This window comes from Centroberyx affinis, unplaced genomic scaffold (assembly GCF_046629955.1).
Source record: "Centroberyx affinis isolate AG114_WGS23_722 - 3 ecotype Tasmania unplaced genomic scaffold, CSIRO-AGI_Caff_v1 ptg001088l_1, whole genome shotgun sequence".
NCBI lineage: Eukaryota > Metazoa > Chordata > Actinopteri > Beryciformes > Berycidae > Centroberyx > Centroberyx affinis.
The window spans coordinates 68,576-91,536 of NW_027279633.1; the positions used below are offsets into that span (position 1 = coordinate 68,576).

The 22,961-nt window shown below is 41.2% G+C and overlaps 4 protein-coding genes across 6 annotated transcripts; 2 read left to right on the forward strand and 2 right to left on the reverse strand.

The window, feature by feature from the left end:
• Positions 1-246: 246 nt before the first annotated feature.
• LOC139647507 (dual specificity protein phosphatase 13A-like) lies at positions 247-1,067 on the reverse strand. Its single transcript, XM_071523417.1, has 3 exons — positions 931-1,067; positions 559-776; positions 247-443 (listed from the first exon to the last, which is right to left on the reverse strand). Exons 1-3 carry the CDS (start codon positions 1,065-1,067, stop codon positions 247-249), a joined length of 552 nt encoding a protein of 183 aa, XP_071379518.1.
• Positions 1,068-1,515: 448 nt separating this feature from the next.
• On the forward strand, positions 1,516-7,009 carry LOC139647521 (sphingomyelin synthase-related protein 1-like). The gene is made up of 6 exons (XM_071523437.1): positions 1,516-1,648; positions 2,744-3,319; positions 4,122-4,217; positions 4,382-4,499; positions 4,635-4,785; positions 5,096-7,009. Exons 2-6 carry the CDS (start codon positions 2,763-2,765, stop codon positions 5,398-5,400), a joined length of 1,227 nt encoding a protein of 408 aa, XP_071379538.1. The 5' UTR covers positions 1,516-1,648; positions 2,744-2,762; the 3' UTR covers positions 5,401-7,009.
• Positions 7,010-7,451: 442 nt separating this feature from the next.
• LOC139647498 (non-selective voltage-gated ion channel VDAC2-like) lies at positions 7,452-11,007 on the forward strand. Its single transcript, XM_071523402.1, has 9 exons — positions 7,452-7,587; positions 9,003-9,074; positions 9,197-9,246; positions 9,581-9,733; positions 9,825-9,877; positions 10,025-10,252; positions 10,396-10,546; positions 10,725-10,782; positions 10,867-11,007. The coding sequence occupies exons 2-9, from the start codon at positions 9,008-9,010 to the stop codon at positions 10,956-10,958; spliced, it is 852 nt and encodes a 283-aa protein (XP_071379503.1). The 5' UTR covers positions 7,452-7,587; positions 9,003-9,007; the 3' UTR covers positions 10,959-11,007.
• Positions 11,008-11,763: 756 nt separating this feature from the next.
• LOC139647500 (catechol O-methyltransferase domain-containing protein 1-like) lies at positions 11,764-16,288 on the reverse strand. Of its 3 annotated transcripts, none has more exons than XM_071523403.1 (7): positions 15,561-15,689; positions 14,883-15,013; positions 14,612-14,717; positions 14,293-14,411; positions 13,288-13,342; positions 12,642-12,775; positions 11,764-12,481 (listed from the first exon to the last, which is right to left on the reverse strand). In XM_071523403.1, the coding sequence occupies exons 1-7, from the start codon at positions 15,643-15,645 to the stop codon at positions 12,329-12,331; spliced, it is 783 nt and encodes a 260-aa protein (XP_071379504.1). In that variant the 5' UTR covers positions 15,646-15,689; the 3' UTR covers positions 11,764-12,328. The 3 variants fall into 3 exon arrangements, with proteins under 3 accessions (XP_071379504.1, XP_071379506.1, XP_071379505.1); XM_071523405.1 differs by lacking the exon at positions 15,561-15,689 and adding an exon at positions 16,127-16,288 and having other exon boundaries at positions 11,768-12,481; XM_071523404.1 differs by having other exon boundaries at positions 12,326-12,481; positions 14,883-14,988; positions 15,542-15,675.
• Between the last annotated feature and the right edge of the window lie 6,673 nt (positions 16,289-22,961).

Below are 22,961 nucleotides of genomic sequence, written 5' to 3' on the forward strand. Positions count from 1 at the left end.
ATATTTCATTTAGTCTCATATTCATGACAACAAGGGTCAAAATCTTGAAACAAGGCAGAATAATGCAGATCAAATACTGCACTAGTATCAAGAAAATGACACTTGATTCAATAAAGTTCTAAAAGTGAAATTACCTCCTTCAACAAGCTTTTAAGATTCAATACCAGATTAAATAACTTTTAAAAGATGGATACTTTTTGTTGACATGACTGTGGTTAGAGTGCAGCCATTGTTCATTTTCTCTTTTCATGATGTCTTCTTGTGTAATTTCATATCCAAAGCACGAAGCTGTTTCAGGAATCCCCTGTTTGGGAAAATCCACCTGCGCTCTTTGATCTTTCTGATGGCATCCAGTAGAGAGTAGCGGTGGTGGATCATTAGATAGGCCAGGACCAGGGAGGCAGACCTGCTCACTCCAACTGCACAGTGGACAACAATCCTGGCTGGGGAAGAAGAAGATTAAAATGAGTTTAAAGCATGAGCGGATACTGGGATTTTTTATTTTGTACACAGTCTGACATAAAAACAGATAATAAGGCAGCAGGATGGGATATTTACCACCAGGCGTGTCAAGCGCATTCTGAATGTACTCAGCAGAGGGGAAGAAGTAGCAAGAGAGGTCAAAGGATGGCGAGTCATCAGCAGGCACTCCATGGTAATCCACAGTGGATCCATAGAAGTCATGACTTCCCTGACAGTGCATCCTCCCATGAGCCACATTCAGAACATGAGTGATTCCCAGCTTCCATAAACTGTAGCGATCATTAGCAACTGACCTGTGCAGAGAGGAGAACGTTTAGGAATCTCTGCCATAAAAACATAATGGGGCAAATAATCTGCTATAAAAAAAATGTCCTAGTCTAAAGAACAAGACATATGATTAATTCACTTGCATTTTATTTTATAAGCTGTTGAGATTGTTAAACTTACATATCTCCAATGAACAGGTTAGGCCAAACTTCATCCACATGGTTGCCAAACCTCTTTCCACCATACAAAACCTTCTCCAAGTCTTTCACAGAAGGAGTGTCAGGGGAGGCATCACTCTTTTCCTGGAGATTGTTCATGACTGACTGGCCTCTTATAGTAGCCTACACAACAATATGCTGCAGTTAAACTATCTATTAGTGAGCTTTCCTACATTTACTTTCAAAGTCCATTGGGGCTTTACTACAACCATGTTGGTAGTGACAAGGACAGGTGTTCCTATAGTCTAAAATTAAACAGTGACCCAATTTCTGAATGTTGGTCAACTTTAGATCTAAAGATCCTTACGGACTGATTTTTGTCTGTAGCCATGATTGTTAACACAACAGCTTACAGCTGCGTATTGCTTTTTTGCAAGGACAGTCACAACACTGCAGCACTAGCCACACTGCACTACATTCTTTTGACCAGTAGCCGTCACTGTTTGCTAGCTTGTGTCAAGACCATTGTACCTGAATTCATGTGCGCAGCTTTTCTGGATATTACGACTGTGTGTTTTCTACAGTGATGCTAACCAGCGAAGCCAAGGCGAAATGATCTCCAACAAAGCTGCTATCATTGTAGCAAATGTCAATACGATTTCTTCAGACTCTTGTGAGATGCCATATAGCTAGCTAACCAAATAGCTTGTCGCTTCATCTACTGTTACATCTGAATCCCGGTGAGTTCATGGTACCCGCATTAACACGCTAGTAAATGGTTAGCTAACATTAGCTAGCTAGCAAAGGGTACTCAGCATAAGCTGAATTAGCCTGCTGGCCAATAATACTGTGATAGCAGAGGGGGTGTTTTGGTTGGGTGTCATACCACTCTTAAACATGCATGTTGTCAGATACATTGTTAACTAACAGGTTAGCTAATTTACTACCCATTGAGCCAGCATCACCATCCCCTGGCCCCACCTTTTGTATAGCCATTGATGTGTTATTTGCATTGAACAAAGATGGGTTTAACTGGACTGCTGACCGTCTATCATGAGCTGTATGACAGCGTTGTGAACACTCGAACATAACGGTAGTCAGAGTGCTATCGTATCATTTCACATCTTACCGGGTAGGTGTCATTGTATGAATGTAGTGTCTATCTGTTGAGGACAGACTTGTGAAACACTGTGTTGGCCTAATAACGGTATAGTTGGGCTCAAAAGTTTGAGATTTGATCAGTCTAGATGGCACAAGTAGACCGATGCTAATGTTGCTTATGGCAAGTGTAGCATTTAGGGTAGGGCTATAACAGTCATGAGATAGGACAAGATAAGATAAGATAGCACTTTATTAATCCCCTTGGGGAAATTCAGGAAGGTGAATCCATGACAAGCAGAGAAGCTCTTTGTGTCATGGGTCTGGCCTAAGGACAGCTTGCCCCCTCACCTACATCACTGGAGCCAATAGAGGGTGTGGTTTTCATTGTGCAAACTATTGTTTTTCAGATTCTATTGCGAAAGCTTGCCTCATAAGTTTGCTCAAGTTATGAAAATCTCTGCTTGCCTGTCTAGGTCACGACTTGTCTTGAACTTGTTTGTCTGAAACTAAAGTTATTTTCTGTCTATGTGGCAGTCTTGCATGGTTCATGTGGATTCCTTATTGCTGATTCAGTGGAAATAAAGTGTGCCTAATAGTTCCTACTTCTCTTTAGGATTCCACTGTTTTTTGTCAGCAAGTCGACATGTCACTGATATTGACAAGAGGGGAAAACACAATTGTTTGACTTGCATTTAGAGCGTTCGATGTGTTGAAATCTTCTTCGCTCCCCACAGCCTTCAGAGTGAGGAAGAAATGACCCAACTGAGTGTCCGTCGCTGGACCACCAAACACGTAGCCAAGTGGCTGAAGGAAGAGGGCTTCTGTGACTATGTAGACCTGCTTTGCAACAAGCACCGCCTGGACGGCACCAGCCTGCTGACCCTCAGTGAGTATGACCTCCGCTCGCCGCCCTTGGAGCTCAAGGTGCTGGGGGATATCAAGCGGCTGATGGTGTCCATCCGCAAACTCCAGAAACAGAACATTGACGTGTTGGAGGAGCTAGGTCTTCCCTTTGATGGCCACTCTCCGACAGGCTCTGGAGGTAGTTTGGACTGGCTGTGTAACGGAGACCCGGGCAGAGACTGTGACAACACTGAGACGGCACCGGTTGGAGAGGAGTACCACCAGTACACTAATGGGAAGTACAAGCAGCAGACGAGGCGCCTGGATCCGGAGTACTGGAAGACGGTGCTGAGTTCTGTCTATGTGGTGTTCGTGTTCGGGTTCACGTCCTTCGTCATGGTCATAGTGCACGAGAGGGTGCCTGACATGCGCACGTACCCCCCGCTGCCAGATATTTTCCTCGACAGGTGGGTTTCTGACCACTCTCATTAGATATGAAGACACTCTCAAGTCTTATCCAGGTAGCCCAGGAAGAACAACAAAGACATTGCTTTCATGACAGAGTTAGTCAGCTCCCAAATGCCAAAGTCAGGGTGAAGCAAGAAAGATTTTTTTTTAATCAACTGTCGGAATATCATACCAGATGGTGGACACTATAATTGCCCTACTTTCTAGTAGCAAGTTTCTATTATTGTCCTCACGTATTCCTGATAGGCCAGCTTTGGTTCAAAGAGATCTTTTAGAGTGACCTACTTTACGGTAAACGGTATGACCCATTGTTTATGGCCAGCTTTGAGCTGCTCATGGAATGTCTTGGCTTGCTGTGAGAGCTAATTTCTGGAAAATGCCAGCGTGCTTTTGGCAAGATGAGGCGTTGTGAGGCAGGTTGTCCAGGCTCCCGATGCTTTGGCTGCATAACTGGTTATCGTAACTTAAACTTAAAATGTGACATTTAGTTAGTCTTATAGATTGTGCATGAATCTAGTGATTTTAGTGTATCACTTAAGTGCATGTTTGGCTATTTGAAATCAAGTCATGAAAGTGGAAAAGGTGGAAACACAGAAATCTATTTTAGCTTTAACTAGTGTTCATTGATTAACCCCTAAAGCAATCTGTTGGTTGTTTCATGCTAGGGATATGGTTAGTTAAAGTTTTCTTAGCTTGCATTTAGAAGTATTCAAGTACCTATATCTAGCTAATTAACTATCAGTAACAAAACACAATGATGCAGTACAGTGTGCAACAAAATAAATCATTTTCTTTTAACAGTGTGCCTAGAATACCATGGGCCTTTGCCATGGCCGAGGCATGCGGAGTGATCCTCTGCAATATCTGGCTGCTGGTCCTGCTGCTGCATAAACACAGGTAGAGTACTGACAGTCACGAGCATTAATAAATCACCACCCACTTTGTTTTATCTCTCACTTCACTGTAACGGTGTCACTTTGAGGACTGTGCTGCCAGATACGCATGTCCCTTAAATCAATAACACAGGGGACCCGGGTCAACTATGTTCTCACAACTTGTAGGTCAATCCTGCTGCGGCGCCTGTGCAGCCTCATGGGGACGGTGTTCATGCTGCGCTGCATCACCATGTTTGTCACCTCCCTGTCTGTGCCAGGACAGCACCTGCAGTGCTCAGGAAAGGTAACATTGGGTTGACTGTATACTATCTCACTTACAGCTTGTTAACCCTGATGTATGCACCATCTCTTAAACACGTCACCGTCTCCTTCAGAGGCTGCAGTGTTGACAGAGTTATCTTTGCTTCTCCCTCTCTAGATATACGGTGATATGTGGGCCAAACTGCAACGAGCCGTGGCCATCTGGAGTGGCTTTGGAATGACCCTGACAGGAGTCCATACATGTGGTGACTACATGTTCAGCGGCCACACGGTGGTCCTCACCATGCTCAACTTCTTTGTCACTGAGTGTGAGTGGCCCCTCTTGATATGTGGTGGCTGTTACAGTACTTAGGGAAACAAAGGTGGAAGAACAGGGTAACCATTGGAAACATTGGCCTTTTGTTGCCATCCAGTGTCCTTCATTGGTACTGCAACTAAAATCAAAAACAACCAGACTTGCCTCAGACTGATTGTGCAATATTGGTCTGTCCAATAAAAAGTGCTAGATGTAGGGGAGATGTAAAAATCCAGTGTTTTGCAAAGCTCAGAGATTTAAACTATCCACAGCTAGAGCCAGAATTCTGACAATGTTCTCTTTGCTTCTTGTTTCCCTGACAGACACTCCAAGGAGCTGGAACTTCATTCACACCCTGTCCTGGGTCCTCAATCTGTTTGGCATCTTCTTCATCCTGGCCGCCCATGAACACTACTCCATTGACGTCTTCATAGCGTTCTACATCACTACCAGACTCTTCCTGTACTACCACACTCTAGCCAACACCCGGGCCTACCAGCAGAGCCGCCGCGCTCGCATCTGGTTCCCCATGTTCTCCTTCTTCGAGTGCAACGTCAACGGGCCCGTGCCCAACGAGTACGGCTGGCCCTTCTCCAGGCCCACTGTGATGAGGAGGCTGCTTGGGTAGGGGGTGCAGCCGCCGCAGCACTGATAGACACTGCTTAGCCTGTGCTATTTTGTCTGCTCTCTCAATTTGCCAACTGTGGTGGTGCGCGATAGCTTCATTGATATAACTCCAGAGTACTGAAGACGGCTTACGTGATCCTATCAGTGCCATGGTCTGACAGGGTACAGAGTCATAACTCCTCATATTCCGGGAATTAGCTGTTGCGTGCTTCTCCCTGTCACTATTTTCAGGGGGGATTAAACAAAATCCACAAAAGTTAAAAGTCCTATAGGCTCCCTTTTGCGTCATTTGAAAAGTGAACATGAGGGATATGTCGCATTTATTAGTTCATCATTTTTCCCTCAAAAAGGGAAACGTTTTTGTAGTATGCATTGCATTTTTCAGTACCTCCCAACATGCAGTAGTATCTGTCTGGAAGTATTCGGATAGCACATGTTAGTGGTAAAGGGAATCCACAACAAAAATCCTCAGGCATCATTTTACCAAATCCTGTTCAGCGATTTAGCATTATTGTCCAAGTAAAAGATCTGATTTTGTCTTGGTTTGGATCAGGATACATCAATGAAAATTTTGTCTTAATTTCCCCTTTAGTAATCTATCCAAACAAAACTCTATGGACCACAGTAAAAGCAATATTTAAAGGATCTACATAACACTGTTGCTCATTTCTGTATAGCAATATATAGTTCATCATGTTGTGCAACAGATGTTACTTGTCTGCCATTGCTTTAAAGTATTGCAAAGTCTTCTGCATTCCTTGAGATCGTTCTGTGCTTTTTGACCATGTTACTAAAGGCTGAAAGAGTAATTCATGGTTCATTGTAAGATAAACTACAGCAGACCTGGATTTCCTTTGTTTGCATCGTTCGGTTATCCTGCCGTTTCCTTACCAGGCCTAGCGAAGAATAGGATCAAGAAAATTTCGAAATCAGCCAAAAATACGGAATGAAAAATGTTTTACAGTTGTCTTAAATATCATTCCATTTGCCAATTACCTTAGGTGTTACAGTACGTTTGTCTGTATAAAAAATGTCCCGTATCTTTCATGTGTAATGTTGGGTAGTTGTATAGTTTTGTATCAGTATGATATGGTGTAAATGACCAGACTGAAGTACAATTTGAATCAGGATATGAATCCCTTGGCATTGTTTTCTGAATTTCTAGTATTAGTTCCTCAGAAGGACCCTTAAATTTGTATGTATTTGTTTATATTGTATTAATTTATTTCATTTTGTAAATGTCAATAGGTATTTTTATATTTCATATACAAAGTTATTGCAACATGCACATTGAGAAATACGTTTACAGTTGCTCATAATAACTATGTATTTGTTTTAAACACAATGTGCTTTTTTTTTTTTTTAAGTGTAAGGTTGATTTCAGATTTGCCTCCACAATTAATTTAGTTAATACATATAACAACTTGCCACTATAATAGAGTTGTAATTGATTTGGTCATTATGGCATGATAGCATAGGCCTACATGATTTTTCTAAATGGAGTTGAGCTACAAACCATCCATTCATTGAGGCATGATGGTGTTGTGTTGATACGCTCTTGCATAGCCACATTAACTAATTCCATGTGTCTTTCAGTCTTTTCCATCATTAAACAGTTGAAATCAAAGGCAGGACTCTTATCTTTTTATAGCCATGGAGTGAGTGACTGAGCGTGTGTGTGTGTGTGTGTGTGAGTGAGAGAGAAAGAGAGAGTTCAGCATGAAAGACGTTTTAAAAAGATACTAATGTTTACCAGGCAATACAACCAATTAAATCCAATACCACTCACAAAAGTATGGATGGACTTACTTGCAGTGCTTCTGAATATCGATCAGCCTAAATACACGCACGTCGGTTACCATGGTGATATAGAGGGCTTCCGGTTGCCGTGTAGGAGTTGCACAAAATTGTAATAAGAAAATGTTGACTTTTGCAGATTATGTGAATTAAGTTTATTGCTCTTCAATAACCGACCAAATATTTAATACACTAGCGAAGAATCACACCAACTACTCGTCGCGCTTCAATTTCAAATGGGCATAAAAATAAACAGCTATATTTTGGGTCCTGCGCTGCCGAGGTCAGGAGGGTGTTGGTTGCGGTGTCTCCTTCACATCGCCCTACAGCAGTCCGGGCTGTTTTTCTTCACCAAAGTTGACAGTAACATTAAAAGTACCACAGCGCCTCGGTAAGTAACTACTTTAGTTGAAAATACTATGCTGTGACGCGCCAATTCGCAAGTGCGCATGATGTTTTTTTTGCAAATATGTGTTTGCAGTATTAGCAAGATGGCTATCAAACGTCTCATTTGCTAGCCAGAAAAACGCCCCCTACTAGGTAGATTCCCTCTTGCATGGAGTGAACGTCACGCCAAACTGTCAGTCTAATGTTGTCCTTCTCATCGGCAAACGTACACAGCTCGTAAAACATAACTTTAAATATTTTATGAATCACTGGCGGACACTCTTCAATTCGGTATGCATATAATCCACAAAGTAATACTGATTTACATAAGAGTTCGACCTTTAGAATTGGTTCACCTTCTAGTACCACAGACCTCCTCCAAAATCTTACAGAATAAACTGCTGCTTGGTGGATTATATGTATGCTGAATTTAACAGTTGGATCAATTCAGAAAAGGTCTTAAGTGGTGTTCTACCAGGTATGTGTCGTTTTTTTCGTAAGACAACATTAAATTGCCAAATTTTTGAATGTAGTAGAACGGCACATATCGAGGGTATGCCCATACTAGCTCACTAACCATCACGCCAACATTACTGGTGGTGTCAGTGGCTGCTGTATGTTGTAGACAGTGATTGTGTTTAAAAACAAGGCACCTGTGTCCTGTCAACGTTGACGTCTAACCTTGACAATGAGAGGGGAACGACGCGAGTGAAGGGAAAGGCAGACACCACAGGAGAGTCCCCATTAACGCTAAAATTCACTGTTCTGTCTCTTGCTACTGAAACCGCCATAACCTTTCCTGTATTCGGACATTGAATACGAAATCTTTGTCTTGTCCTCGGCCACTTGTCATGCATTTGAGAACCAGATGCATGACAAGTGAACCCCAGTGGCCACTAAAATGCTAACTGGCTAACGGTACACATATACTTTTATACATTTGATATGTGTATTTTTGGTGCATAAAGGTGCACAGCAGCTGTTTGGCATTTTCAAAATTGACTGCATGAGGAGATAAAAACGTTAGCTTGTTAGCTGTCGTTTGTCTGTTTGACGTCACAACTATGCGACACATTTTCTATCCCGTTAGTATTTTCTTACAATGAATTAAGTAAGGTTTCTGTGGACGTGCAGTTATCTGACAACACAAACAGAAAGATACTTTAGGGCAACGGCAACACTTGCATAAGTGATGACAGACTAAGTCGGACGATAAGTAGACTTCTTAACATTACTGGGAAGGGTGAGAATCTCTTCTCTTCCCCTGAAAAAAATAGTGGTAGTGTTTTCCATCATAAGACTAGTTTGTACTACATCCTTTGGGTTAGTGCTTTTCATTTGACACATGCTGTGCTTCATGATGGTTTAGGAAATGTGCCTATGTCACTATTTAATTCTCTGCCAAATTTTGTGTGACAGGCATAATGGCAGTCCCTCCACCATATGCAGACCTTGGAAAATCTGCAAAGGATATCTTCAACAAAGGATATGGTAATTCAAAGCATGATAAAGCATTTTGATAAGTGTGTATTTATTGACCTTCAGAGAGTAGGCCTACTCTTTGAAATACACTACCAGGCCTAATTGGTTTATCACTGTGAATGTCTTTGCAGGGTTTGGACTGGTGAAACTTGATGTGAAGACCAAGTCTTCAAGTGGAGTGGTGAGTTTAACAGTTATTCCAGGCATATAGTCATGGAGAGACCTAATGGTCAACAGTGAGAATAGTAGTCAAACTAAATTTACATGCAATATTTACATGGTTTTCAGTGTTTCCTCCTGCTTTTAACAATTTTTGTCAGTTAATTTATCTGTATCTTATAATTGAGTTCAGCCTAGAATGGTAATTGACAATGTTATTTATGTCTTTCTTTACTTTTTTTTTTTAGATGTGTCAGTTGGCTTCTTGTCTGGGTCAGACACCAGTGACAGTAGTTAAAGTTCTCAACACTGCTGTAGGTCCCAAGTCGGCTTAATTTCCCCTCTATTCTCTATAGGAATTCAAAACGTCTGGATCGTCCAACACAGACACCAGCAAGGTCAATGGAACCCTGGAAACCAAGTACAAGTGGGGTGAATATGGACTGACATTCACAGAGAAGTGGACCACCGACAACACACTTGGGACAGAAATTTGTGTTGAGGATCAGGTAAATTAATAACACCGGCATGCCACTGATGATTTCACAAATCGAATTACATTAAATTAAATGTACCTAACTAAATGATTTTCTTCTTTAGATCACCAAAGGACTGAAACTTACTTTTGACACTACATTTTCACCAAATACTGGGTATGCTACAGTCAGTCTGTTTAATGAAAAATAATTATTCATCAAAATATTGCTTGGAAAAAATCCTGCCACGGTGATGCTAAGTAATCAAACTTGATGTAGCCTAATTAATTCTCTTGATTTTTCTTTGTTTTTGTCATCTGACAGCAAGAAGAGTGGCAAAGTCAAGACGGCCTATAAACGTGAATACCTTAATCTTGGCGTCGATGTGGACTTTGACTTTGCCGGTCCTGCGATCCACGGAGCAGCAGTGGCCGGCTACGAGGGATGGCTGGCTGGCTACCAGATGACCTTTGACACAGCCAAATCCAAGATGACCCAGAGCAACTTTGCAGTTGGCTACAAGACCGGCGACTTCCAGCTCCACACTAATGTGTACGTTTTGGCATCAACGAATGACTGATCCAAGCACTATCGAGTATTGACCTGATCAATTTCGCATATGGTAATTTGTCAACTGAGACTGTTTAAGAATACTGAAGTTCTGTTGTCTCTGTGCCTGTCTTTCCTTTTTCCAGTAATGATGGTTCAGAGTTTGGCGGGTCCATTTACCAGAAGGTAAACGACCAACTGGAGACTGCTGTGAACCTTGCATGGACAGCAGGCAGCAACAGCACTCGCTTCGGCATTGCTGCCAAATACCAGTTAGACTCCAGTGCCTCCCTGTCAGTAAGTGCCTTTTCTACTGAATCCTGATGTCCCTTCTACTCTGTGGACATAGATTAAATGGCACAGTTAGGTTATAGAACTAAATAATTAAGACAAATGGCATTATAATGACGAGGAAACACATATTTCAATTGGTTTGTTTTATATGGAACGATTTAATGTTTTGTTTTTTTTTCAGGCTAAAGTGAATAACGCCAGCTTGGTAGGAATTGGCTACACCCAGACTCTGCGGCCCGGTAAGAACTATCTCCTCTTTATGATCCATTCAACTCCAGTGATTGTGGACTTTGTTTCCAGTAACTTCTTTACACCCCCCCCAGGTATGAAACTAGTCCTGTCAGCACTGGTGGATGGAAAGAGCATCAATGCCGGTGGCCACAAACTAGGTCTGGGGCTGGAACTGGAGGCGTGAGGATCTGCCCGGCCATTTCGTACGAAGAGGAACATCGGCAGAATCCGGCCTTGCGTGTTTCCTACCCGGTCAGCAGAAGATCTTTCAAAGAGATGAATCCAAAGCAAAAGAAACCCACTTCTCAAGTACTGTTAGACACCCACCTCTCCACCACCCTCTTTTCCATTTTGGGTTATAATCACTCATCATGTTTCTATCAGATGTGTTATTAAATGAATGCTTGTATCACTTTGTTCTCCATAGTAAAATGTATCCTCCTCCAAGGCAGACATCTCCATGGTCTTTGGCTTCATCGGTATGACAATCCATGAATGGTTCCTCATTACTTTATTCAAGCGCGATAATGTTGTAGAATGTAAACTTAAGCTGTAATTTTGCACAGTAGCATATACCTTTATTTAAGCTCTTCCTCCCTTGTTTTATTTGCACATTTTGTTTGTTCTTTCTTTTGGTAGTGATGTTCTGCCGTCAAAAGGGTTGCTCCTGCAAAATATGCTTATCAAGATGATGCCATTCTACTGGTTGGTCTTTATTTATCTTATATCTTAGAGAGGCTTAACCATGCTGTGTGGTTAGTTTCACACCTCTACTATCTCGAGTACCTGCTTCTAAGTTATAAATGATAAAGAAGTTGCAAGACAATGCCAAAAGGATTTTCTGTTTCCTCGGTGTGACTAGAGCGAAAGAATATCTGAGTGAATCAGGAACAAAATCCCTGTGCGCATGTGTGTGTGTGTGGGCATGTGTGTATGTCTACCTTTGCAATAAAGTCTTTAAATCAGTCTTTTCTGTTTATTTGTGTTCCTCTTTCCTGTAAAATTGCAATATAATACATTTTGCACAGCATGGAGGATGGTATTAAATCAACACATAATCTGATAATGATGTACTACAATGACAATTTACAATTTGTTTTATTATATATACACAATCAGTTTTAAGAATTAGATTGTGTATGTAATTTGTAAACACTGCTTTTACCAAGTTGATTTTAGTTATTTCCATCATTCCAAGACCACTCGAATGCCCAATTTTGCATTGTAACAGAAGCTGATGAGAGTTGGGAAGCTCATGAAGTTACTATAGTTTCAGAGTTTCTGTGACTTTGGTGAAGGGAGACAGTTTAATTACCACTTCCAAGCATTAAGACTGGTTAGAAATGCACATTGTTCTATAATTTTGACAGTAAAATTTGTTTTAAAGCTGTAGTGAAACATGAGTCTAGAAGGTAGACTTAGTTTCTGGTACCACCACATACTCCACATAATCTGAAAGGTAATGCACTACTTGATCTCTTGTTAAGATGATGAGCACTTCTCACCATTACCAGAACCTTCATTTGTAGCATGAAGGACTGCGATTATCTTCAACTACAGTTTGATTGCTATTGTGAGCCCGTCTCCCACAGTGAGCATGCTGAGGTTGATCCGAGCGTCTCGGTACAGCTTCTTGTTCAGCTTGTCTATGGCCTGGGTGTCCGCATCATCAGGGGCAGGGTTCACCACCCTCCCACTCCACAACACCTGCAGGGTAAGAAACAAGGGATTCAGAGGGTAATCAGCTTGATATGATCCTTACATGAATATCTAAAGTGTTCACAATGGGCGTTCTGTTGTGATTCTATGAACACCATAGTTCAAAATTAAACTTTTGTCTTTGATAAACTTTGGAAGCACCACTTACATTATCAATAGCAATGATGCCTCCTCTCCGCAACAGCTGCAGAGACTTTTCATAGTAGTTATCGTAATTTACTTTGTCTGCGTCAATAAAGACAAAGTCGAACGTTTCAGCCTCACCAGCTGCCAGGAGATCATCTGAAAACGAAGCAGAGAGGGATTATACTTGTGATTTATGGAAGATCTGGAAAAGCCAATGGGCCAATTCAATCAGACTTGTCCCTTTAAAGCTAGACCATGTGATGCGTGGTCACATGACTGCTTATCAATCCAGGAAGTACAGTCCATGGTGTCAGCTAGCTGAGAGCTGAGAAGCTTATCTGCCAGTGAGATGCTGGATGGAGTTTCAGACTGATCAGATTGTACCAGCAGTGAAAGGTAACACATCCTCACATTGCATGTATCAGCACACACTTTGTAGTACACAAAGCTTTAAGTGGGTCGAGAAGTAACAGAGAACTCAAAACTCAATAACGCTGGTATTTTAAGGTATTTTTTACTGTTTAGCATCCCAACATATAGGCCTGTCTACACGCCCAGGGTGACTGATTGATGAATTTAGTTTATTTTCCTTTAGGCCATCCCTCATGTTGAAAACAAACTTCCTCATGTGAAGAAGTGCCTTCAGAAAACAATTGTATTTACCATACCTAGAGTTTGCAATGCTGGTTGAATGCGTAGATCGATTTTATGATCAACCCCAGCCTGTAAACAAAAAAAGAAACAAGAATATTTTCAAAAGAGGCATTTCTCCAGGGTTTGGCCTGAAAGTGGCGGGACAGTAAAGTGCACACGTAATCTGATAACAGATGAGAGATGGTAGACCAAGACATGTATCCTTGTATATGAGGATTTCTTACCTGAGTGTGTTTACATGCATGACAAGATTCTGTTTTTATTCAGGATATTAATATTCTGTTGGCTTAGAAACCTAAATAAGATATAGCGACATCAGCCTGGATACTGCAGGTTTTCATATTCTGCATAATCTGAGTTTATATGGTATTAATTTGAATATTCAAATTATTCATGTATACAGGGATATTTGTGAAAGGGATATGAAGACGCACATAAGCAGCTTTACCCCCAATAATATCTAAATTTGGATATTAGATATTATCCAGAATACTGCATGCTTGTAAACACAGTCATTGAGAAGCAGGTGGAGGTGTGTGTTCAAGGACTGGCACCAATCAGTGCAAATTCAGTATTTGAAGGCAGTGCTGATGCAAATTCACACATTCCTTTTCATTGAAATGAAATGTATTGCAATCATGCTTCTTTCACCCAGTTTTCATCACACTTCAAATCATCCGAAAAAGGATTACAAAAAGATGTGGTTTGTAATATTTTAGAGTGCCGCCTCCTTTGGCTGGCTGATGTCAAGACAAATGTTTAATCGAGCCTGTGTCACATGCAGATGCACAGACTAGCTTTAAACAGAACCATGTCTATTACCTGTTGTGCATGATACTCCTCTGCACTGATCAGCACTTAACGGAATGGGAGTAATACAGCAGTGTTACACATGATGTATTCAACCCAGTGGTTACATGTATTCAGCAGTTATCTGCAAAGTTCCAATGACGAGTGCATGAAGCAACAGACAGTAGAGCATCAAACAGAGTCCAGAAATGAAAAAGTTTGAATTTTACCTCTTTCCAGAAGGGTTTCCCAATGTTGGTGTAGTTTTCGTTGACATCACAGGCCACCATAACTCCATCATCAGGTAGAGCCAGTGCCACATTCAAAGTATTGTAACCTGTGTACACCCCTGCAAATGCAACAAGCAGGTCATAAAGTCAACGACTGATCTTCAATGGAAGCAAAATAGTTACTTTTACTAATTAGATATGGACCCAACATCATTGTATTTCTGCACAATGTCTTCCTAATAGATAAAGGATAGTGTAATCTTAACCATGAAAGCCGTGCTTCAGCGATTGCATGTGATGTAGAATCTAATTCCATTACCGATCTCTATTGCTTTCTTGGTTTTTATTAGTTTTGCCAGATTAGCCATGAACTGTGACTGCTCACAGGCGACCATAATGAAATTCCAGGAATCCTCCATTGTCCTCTGAAAAGCATGAGGGGAAACGGATTATATTAGTTTCAGAAATTACATTGTAAAACATCATTACGGCCTATGTGATGATTTTTTTTTTTGTGTGTGTGCCAGAGCAGATTTCGAGAATATAGGGCCTAAATTTAATGATGAGCACTAATACCATGACTTCCTCACCAGTCTGAGTTTTTTCAGGGCCGGATGCTCCCTCAGTGAGTGATTGAGGACGTACTGCATCAGCGGGTTGTCTTTCGCCCCACAGTGACTTTTGAAAATGTCCATACTGGAATATGTGGATTTCCTTTTCCCTGAGGGAGAACATGAGACAATCATGACGATCTAAAGAGCATGACATCATGGTACCAATGATCTAGCTTGGTTTATTGAACAGTATATTTTTTTACTCTTTAATGACTGCCTAGTACATCCTCCAGGAAATTGAACTCTGGTCTAGTCTAATTATTTGATTTAGATTTAGATTAGATGAAACTTTAATGATCCCTGTGGGGAAATTGGGTTATTGCAGCAGCAGAGAACAGGATAAAGAATAGAGCCAATAGTGAGTACTGGAGATAATACAACTAATAATTACAACAAAAGGACATGTTCAGGATAATGCAAGAAATCAATAAAGATTTACAGGTTAGCAGATGTTTGCTCTTTAATGATTACAATTTACAGTATATACGCACAGTGTGTAAAATATGCATCATTGGCTCTCCACATTATTATATCTACATAGTAGATGTGAAAGTGTGTATCACTGGCTGCTCACACACATCTTATGGCTGCTACCTAGTACAGTAGGTTATGTAGCTTTAAGTGAACCATGAGGCTTTATGTCTTCGTTCTTACCAAAGTAATAACCAGCGACAAAAAACACTCCTAATGTGGCGGATCCAATCAGTGCCTCTTTGGAAATACTGCGAAAAGACATCATGACAGCTAGTGCTGTCTTAACTGACCTACTACGACAAGGGCTTGTTAGCATTTCCGTGTTTGCTGTGCACGCTACTGTAATACTGCGAGTAGAAGCGCAGCTCCATCATGACTGAAGCTGCATGAAGGCAGTAAGGACTTCTGTTGGCGCATGTATTACACTCGCGTTTCACAGTCATGTGACTGTCATTCAGTCGCAACAATTACAAAATACAAAGAAAACAGGCTCTAATCATGTAAGCTACTGTTGTTCAGCGTTTGGTGAGAACAAAAAAACAAAAAACAAAAGTCAGACATCATATTCGGAAAAAGCAGCTTTTAAATGTCTAATGCGTATTATCCCTTTGAACAAGACAGGTCCATACTATAAAAACATAACATTAGGGTTTCTATATCCCACGATAACGACAAGGCGTTGCACTAAATAGCCTACATGTGCGAAACCTAGCATGTTAAAATGGAAAAAACATAAAGCAACTCACCCAAAATGAAGGCAGACTGAGACTTGCAGCGGTTGTGATGCCGTACTCTGACTTTCGCTATGGCTGTGTGTATGTGGATGGTGGGAGGGTCTGACGGAGACTAGTCACATTAATTCCTGTTATTCCAAATTTACCATTTCACAATGCCAGTCAACATAAGACCTTCTGTAGCTCACAGATAGGGCCGACACGCCCACAGCTGGATTCCCCTGTTGCATTAGCTCGTATAGCAAAACAAGTCTAGCTACATTTTACAACTATCACAGTAAAACATACCCCGATATAGGTTTATTAGTGATTCCATAAAGTATAAGATCGCTATTCTTGCTACCACAGACATGCAGTATTAATATCATATTATCATAGGGATACCATAGGAAAGGAAAAAATACATAAAATCAGATGATCACTATAAACTATTACAAATATGTTTTTCGTTAGGGGCAGTGCAATCCAGAATGTTTTACTTTTTTCCAATTCGAAAAGTTTCCACAAGAATGCTGTATCCTAAGAATTGCAAATCCCATTAAAATATTTCCCCCTGATTCCAGGGAGCAATACAACCTGTCAATTAAACTGCACATTTCTTTAATTGCAACAGGCATAGCTGCTTTAATGAGGTAAAAGTGCAGATGACAGAATATTCAAGATTTGCCTGGTTGCATAATGTGTGAACAGTCTGACTCTGCAAACATTTTACTCTGTTTGAACAAGATGTTTGTGCAGCATATAGAACTTTGGCTTGACTTAATCAGTCCAGACTGCAGGCTGTTGCATGGAATGTAATAGAAAATAATAAACACATCATCCATATTATCACAATTATTATCCCATCCACGTCACTGCTGAAATTATATTTTTATATGGATAAAAACAATCTATACCCACAACAAAAGGGTGAATGTGCAGAAATGCGATGCAGCCGTTCATACAGAGAGGGGCAGTATTGTCCTGGTGATGAAGCTCAGAAAAGCCTCGACTCAGGCTGATGTTTAGAAATGGATCCACCCAGCTTATAATGGTTTGTTTGCTCTCTGTTGATTGCAGCTGTGAAGGCATTATGCTGCTGTTTCATGACTTACACCATAAGTCATGCTGACATTGGCGTTGAGTCTCAGTTTCAGTCTTGTTTACAGCTAATCCAATCACTCCTGATGGGCTGAACAATTTATTTTGGTTGTATAAATTAGGGTTCCACTGATTTTTGAAGGCCGATAGCAATATGTTTAGACTGAAGTCACCTGCAGCCAATATGTTGGGCTGATATTCAATATCTTTAAATTGAAGTTTTCTCCTTTCTCTCACCCTATCTATTCCAATGGTAGGGAAAACTCTAGGACACTCTAGAAAGCCTTTAAATGAATAATTAATATTAAATTATAATATTAATATTAATTCAATTGAACAATTCATTGACTAAATAAAATGTGCAAAGAAAATAAAATATATCAGGTTTTACAGACTTTTTCTGTAGCTGTAGTCACGGAAGAACCTCCGTCATATCAGCATATCAGATGGCATGGCTGGCCAATATCCCATATTTAATAAAAGGCTAATATCGGTCTGATATATTGGCGAACCCCATATATTGATCTAATCATAATATCAGTGTGCATTATCAAAAAATAACATAAGGCTCCAATAGAATGAACTGGTGAACAAGCCCACAAGGCCTGATTGTGATTTGTAGCTAAAGAGCAAAACACAGCCAAGATGTCTAACACCCTATAGAAGTCTGTGACCATGTGATAGTAGTAAATGTGTGTCTGTCTGTGTGTTTCTGATAGTGGGAGCCAGGGTTTGTGTGTGTGTGTGTGTGTGTGTGTGTGTGTGGCATATATTTTCACGGGTGTGTGCATGCATGCCACGCTGCTCCCTGCATTAACCCCAGACACACACCATATCTGCCATTAATCCCATCATGAGGGCCTGTCGCTCGCTCTCATGTGCGTAAAGACACATGAGCAGGGGGTCAAGAGCGGCTCGTATTATTAACCATGATGTCAGAGGGAAGTGGTGTAGATAATTGACTTCAGGGAGGCGAGCAGCCAGTCATCCAAGGGGGGGCAAAAATGCATGTCAAACACATGGCTTTTGTTTATTGGGCCTAAATCTTTGTCTATTTACACAATGAGTGCTGTCCCTACACTAGAACATGAAGATGAACTAAATGTATGTTTTTGTGAAAAGCAGGGCATGTTACTATTCTTACAATTTAACCACTATGCAGCAATCTGCCAATATGTGCTATTATTAATGTAGTTTATAATGTTCTGTTTCCATTCATCTCCTTGTTTTCCAGTAAAGCAGGAAACGCACTGGTTGAAATGTTTCCACTAGAGGGGACTCATGAGCATCAACAGCTGTTTTGATAGGCTGCCGAATACCAGGAAATAACATGACCTCAATATAATCCACTATTAATAACTGAAGGGCCTTGCAAGAACTAATGACTGACAAAGGAAATCCATGTAGCAAATGCAAACAGTGTCAACAGATTTTTATTCCAGTGTCCCAGTGATATTACTGTTCAACAGTGACAGCATGGATAGAGTAGGGTCTCATCCTCATAGAGTAGCAGGATTTGGACCGGTGCTGTTTTCTGCATTACAGCTATTCTTTACCTGCTGTATCTGATGAATGGCTCGCTAGCTGATCCACTCTCTGCACACTGATCTCCAGTTCCCCGGCAGGCAGGCGCTGGCCGCCCGCCTGCAGCTGCTGGTAACCGACAGAGTCTGGACAGCAGGGGGAGGATAGAGTATTTCCTCCAGGGGGGGACTGGGAAACTTACAACTGGGCCATCGAGGTGTGGAGCCCGCCTTGGGGTGCGCCTCTTGTGTGAGTAAACACCATAACAATCCAGCAGAGAGACACGCTCGCTGCGTTGGGGGAATTTTCCCGGTATGCCAGCACAATGTCTGACACCGTTGTGATGATTGCATTTTATAGGCCGGGCTCGAGTCGTTTCTGTCGGCTGAGGAAAGTGTTTTATGGTGTGACATGCCGGCGTGATTCATGCGCTCTGAAACGCGCCGGCCCTTCTTGTATGTGTGATGAGCCGGTGTTCTGTTTTACATCACAGATTACAGGAAACCTCATGAGCTATTATCTCCCTTTACATGGTATTTGCGAGGACTCGTTAAGTGCTAAATGATGAGGACACTCCTCGGCTTGGTGGACCATAAACCATCCACCTCCTTGTTACTCTCCAATATACTTTATAACAAAGCCAAAATGCCCCAACAATTTTTTAACAAGAGTTGAACTATGTCCTTCAGACATCTCTGCATTCCCAGACAATGAAATGTTGGCTTGTCATGTAACTCTGCTCCTCTCAACTCTTGAATTTGACTTTGGCAGCAGTCTTTCTCTTTGATTGACAGATGAGCGAGCGATACGACTCCATCAAAAAGTGCAGCCTGACAGTTTGATTTGACAGCCCTCTTCAAACTAAATATACTCCTTGTTCCCGGCACTACATCAACTTGACAAGAAGAAAGTGGTAAAAAAAAAAAGATGTAGATATCTCTATACTCTAATACACATTTCACTTTAAAATAACAGATAACAATTGTCCATATACTGTAGTAGCCAGTGTTCAGTTCCCCCATGCATGTGTCCTTCATACTGTTAGACAAAACTTGTGCCTGTCAAACAGCTGGTTGCCAGATTATTCCTTGTGCTCCTGTAATGGCTGAATATTTAGATAAAAATTTCCTTTTCCAAACAATTCCTCTCATTGCTTGAGCAACAACGCATGGGACAAAAAGTGCGACTTCGAGGATGGCTGCATCTGTAAGCTCATGTTATATATATAGAATGTGAATGTTTTTGTGATAATCATGTATAATGCAGTGCTAGAATCCTAATGTATACACTGTGAAACTGTGGCCTATAGGTAAACATAACCCTTTAATAGCCATTAAACAACCTCTTTTGTCAATTATTCATTAATCTGGAATGTTTTTACCATTAGCAAGGGGCCTATATGCAGTTGTGATATGGTCACTAAATATTCTCTTACTTCTGCTGTCATCACTTGAGAGTGTACATCCTCATCATTGTGATATGCCTACATTCTCTTCCCCCATTTAGTTAATAAAATGCATAGGCCTAAATGATTCATGGCATCCATTTACATAATTCATAATTAAATCACAACCCAATGAGTTGGAATTTATTAATTGTGAAAACGCATGTGCCGCCATCATAATATACTAATTAATATCTTTAGTTATCATTGGCACATTGCTCGCTCAGCTGGAGTCTGGGTATGGGCTGGGAATAATGCAATGCAACAACAAATTATCTGTGCATTTAAGTGGGAAAGTCTCAGAGTGATGGCCACAATATGCATTTGCCTTAAGAACTTAATGGGGGAATCTGTTTTATTGGAGTTGTCACATGCTCTGGCTAATCATTTTGAACACTGTAAAGATTAGGGCTAATGCATTTCCATCCTGGAGCTCCGGCGTAGGGCTGCGGGGCTTTTCTAATCGCGTTGTTCACTTTTTTTCCCCACAGCCCACAAAGCATATGCCGCACATGGCTTCGGCAGGGACACACTTCAACATAGACAAGAAGAGAAAACTGAGAACGGCATTGCGAACATAACAGATTGATTTCTGGATTGATCGCTGATTCGCAGCCCGTAACAAAATACATCGCCTGTTCCTCGCAAAATAGCAAGCTGATGCGGGTTTTAAAACCACAGTGCCATCCCACTGTTTTGAGAATACACAGCCTAATGATCTCTTGTCACCTTTCTTTGTTCCTCTCTGTTATGAACTCAATGTATTCTTAGTTTAGACAGTTAATTCAAACGCCAACACCCACTTACTCTCCCCAGCGCCAGACAAACAAAGGGGTCCTCTTCACTAATGGTCCCTCAGGGTTCACCACTATCTATTGATCTGCTGTCACCCAATTTCTCTGTGACTTATGCCCTGCTTAATTCCCATTACTGTGCACACTGAAGCCTTATCAGGGAGAACAATAGGCTTGTTGTCACTGAGGGCAAAAATATGAGCGGGGCCTGCGACAGTGTGAGCGCAAACTCGTGATTTCAACCCGCCGAGCCCTCCCGGTGACCTCTAGGCTCGCGCAGGCCCCGGGTTTTGGAGCCGGCATCAGAATACTAAACTCAATCTGGACCATTTGCAGATGAATCAGAAAATTGGATCTCGCTCGTTTCGTGAAGAGCAGCCCAAAAACAGAGGGCCAGTTCCTTAGCCATAAAACTGTCACCGTGATATGTCTCCAGCAATGATGACTCTCAATCCCTCCGCGCCCCCCCCCCTCTCCAGCTCTTCCACCCGCTAGCTGCTATCTCTTCCTTTCAATTATACGTTTCTCTGCTCTTTTAGACAAAGAGTAATAAAGCTATAAATCGTGTATCCTGCAGAAGGTATGGACATTCTGTCTCTGAACTGCTGTTGAAACTGCCATAAACCACCCACAAAGTCAAAGATAAGGATTTACAGTTATTTAACATCATCCTTGTCCCCTAAATCACAGTGATAAGAGAATTAAGTGATGGCTATAGGTTCTTTGTCCTCTAGCTATTGATTTTTTTAACAGAGAGGGCCAGTGAAATGTTTTTATTGAGCATCCTATTTGCTTTAAGCTTCAAGTGGAAAAGGGCCTGTTTGGGTTGTTTCACTCAGCCGCAGAATATACGTTGTGAATTAATTTATCTGATAAGTGAGCCTTGTTGTTTTTTAATTTTCATTCACTATAGTGTGTTTTCAAATGTAAAGTCAAACAACATGATGAAGATCTCGCTAATAGAAATCTAACAGCAGGGCTAGAAAGTCTGCCAAGCAGAGGTAAATGGCTCCCTTTAAGTGCCATAGACAATATGGAGCAATAATTTTACACAATTAAGGATAATTCAACCATCCATGTACCTCTTCCTTATGCCAAGTGCCTTAAGTCAAGTGGTACTGGACATGGTACAATTATTATAGTAATCTCCAGTTCAGGTATGAGAACTGTGTATAAGCCTACAGTGGATGTGCTGGATTTATCCAATCAGAATAGGAATCATTCCTCCTGGTCTGCCTCTCCACAGAAAACAAATGACTTTACTCTCAGGAACAATCCATCCATCCATCCAATCCATGCATAATAGTCAGTGGTATTAATATCAAATTCTGCAAATAATCTGCTTGTTAAAGCGGCCATTGTTTTGCCAACCCAAGAGTATATCTCCCTCTTAGCACATAGTGTCCCAGTTCGAACAAAGACGTGTTTAGCTTAGCGGAAGTTAGTCACTCATTTCAGCATGAAAACACTTATGTCAATGCCTCGGAGACGGCAACGCTGCGGCCATTCACATTTAATGATTCAGTTGCTGTTTAGCTTCAAGTTCATGACCCTGGAGCTATGATAAATGTCAAGCGCAACAATGTCCCGCTAACTAGACATGCCACTGCCAACCAATCATCTTGTTATTGACTGGGAAAGCATACGGCACTGTAATGTGACTCTAAATGCTACATTACAGTATATCTGTCTGAATGAGGATGTAGGCCATTTATTCAGTCTGCTCTCTATTGTTCATTTGGCCCAGAGCGCCACTGTCACTTTCTACTCCACATCACGCGGCAAGCGTTAGGGGCAGTTCTCTGATTATGTGTCAATACCTTCATCAGTCATGAAAATATCAGGGTTACACTGATGCTTCATTAAGGCAATAGTGCATTCATCCAGTCATAGAGGCTTTGTATTGTTAACCTACAGTATGTTCTTGTGGGATCTCACTCCTCCTACTAGGATTTGTGTAGATTTGTGTTCCCTTGTTTCAGGAATGACATGGCTCCTATTTGTT

Bases quoted from the DNA above. Each gene is read 5' to 3' on its own strand.
- LOC139647500 (XM_071523403.1), bottom strand. From the start codon at position 15,645: ATGATGTCTTTTCGCAGTATTTCCAAAGAGGCACTGATTGGATCCGCC. The intron at 15,014-15,560 runs GTAAGAACGAAG...GTTCTCCCTCAG, and splicing joins TGTCGCTGGTTATTACTTTG to GGAAAAGGAAATCCACATAT. The intron at 13,343-14,292 runs GTAAAATTCAAA...TTTTGTTTACAG, and splicing joins GGAAACCCTTCTGGAAAGAG to GCTGGGGTTGATCATAAAAT.
- LOC139647498 (XM_071523402.1), top strand. From the start codon at position 9,008: ATGGCAGTCCCTCCACCATATGCAGACCTTGGAAAATCTGCAAAGGAT. The intron at 9,075-9,196 runs GTAATTCAAAGC...ATGTCTTTGCAG, and splicing joins TATCTTCAACAAAGGATATG to GGTTTGGACTGGTGAAACTT. The intron at 10,547-10,724 runs GTAAGTGCCTTT...TTTTTTTTTCAG, and splicing joins ACTCCAGTGCCTCCCTGTCA to GCTAAAGTGAATAACGCCAG.
- LOC139647521 (XM_071523437.1), top strand. From the start codon at position 2,763: ATGACCCAACTGAGTGTCCGTCGCTGGACCACCAAACACGTAGCCAAG. The intron at 3,320-4,121 runs GTGGGTTTCTGA...TTCTTTTAACAG, and splicing joins CCAGATATTTTCCTCGACAG to TGTGCCTAGAATACCATGGG. The intron at 4,786-5,095 runs GTGAGTGGCCCC...TTTCCCTGACAG, and splicing joins CAACTTCTTTGTCACTGAGT to ACACTCCAAGGAGCTGGAAC.
- LOC139647507 (XM_071523417.1), bottom strand. From the start codon at position 1,067: ATGAACAATCTCCAGGAAAAGAGTGATGCCTCCCCTGACACTCCTTCT. The intron at 777-930 runs GTAAGTTTAACA...CTCTCTGCACAG, and splicing joins AACCTGTTCATTGGAGATAT to GTCAGTTGCTAATGATCGCT. The intron at 444-558 runs GTAAATATCCCA...CTTCTTCCCCAG, and splicing joins TGCGCTTGACACGCCTGGTG to CCAGGATTGTTGTCCACTGT.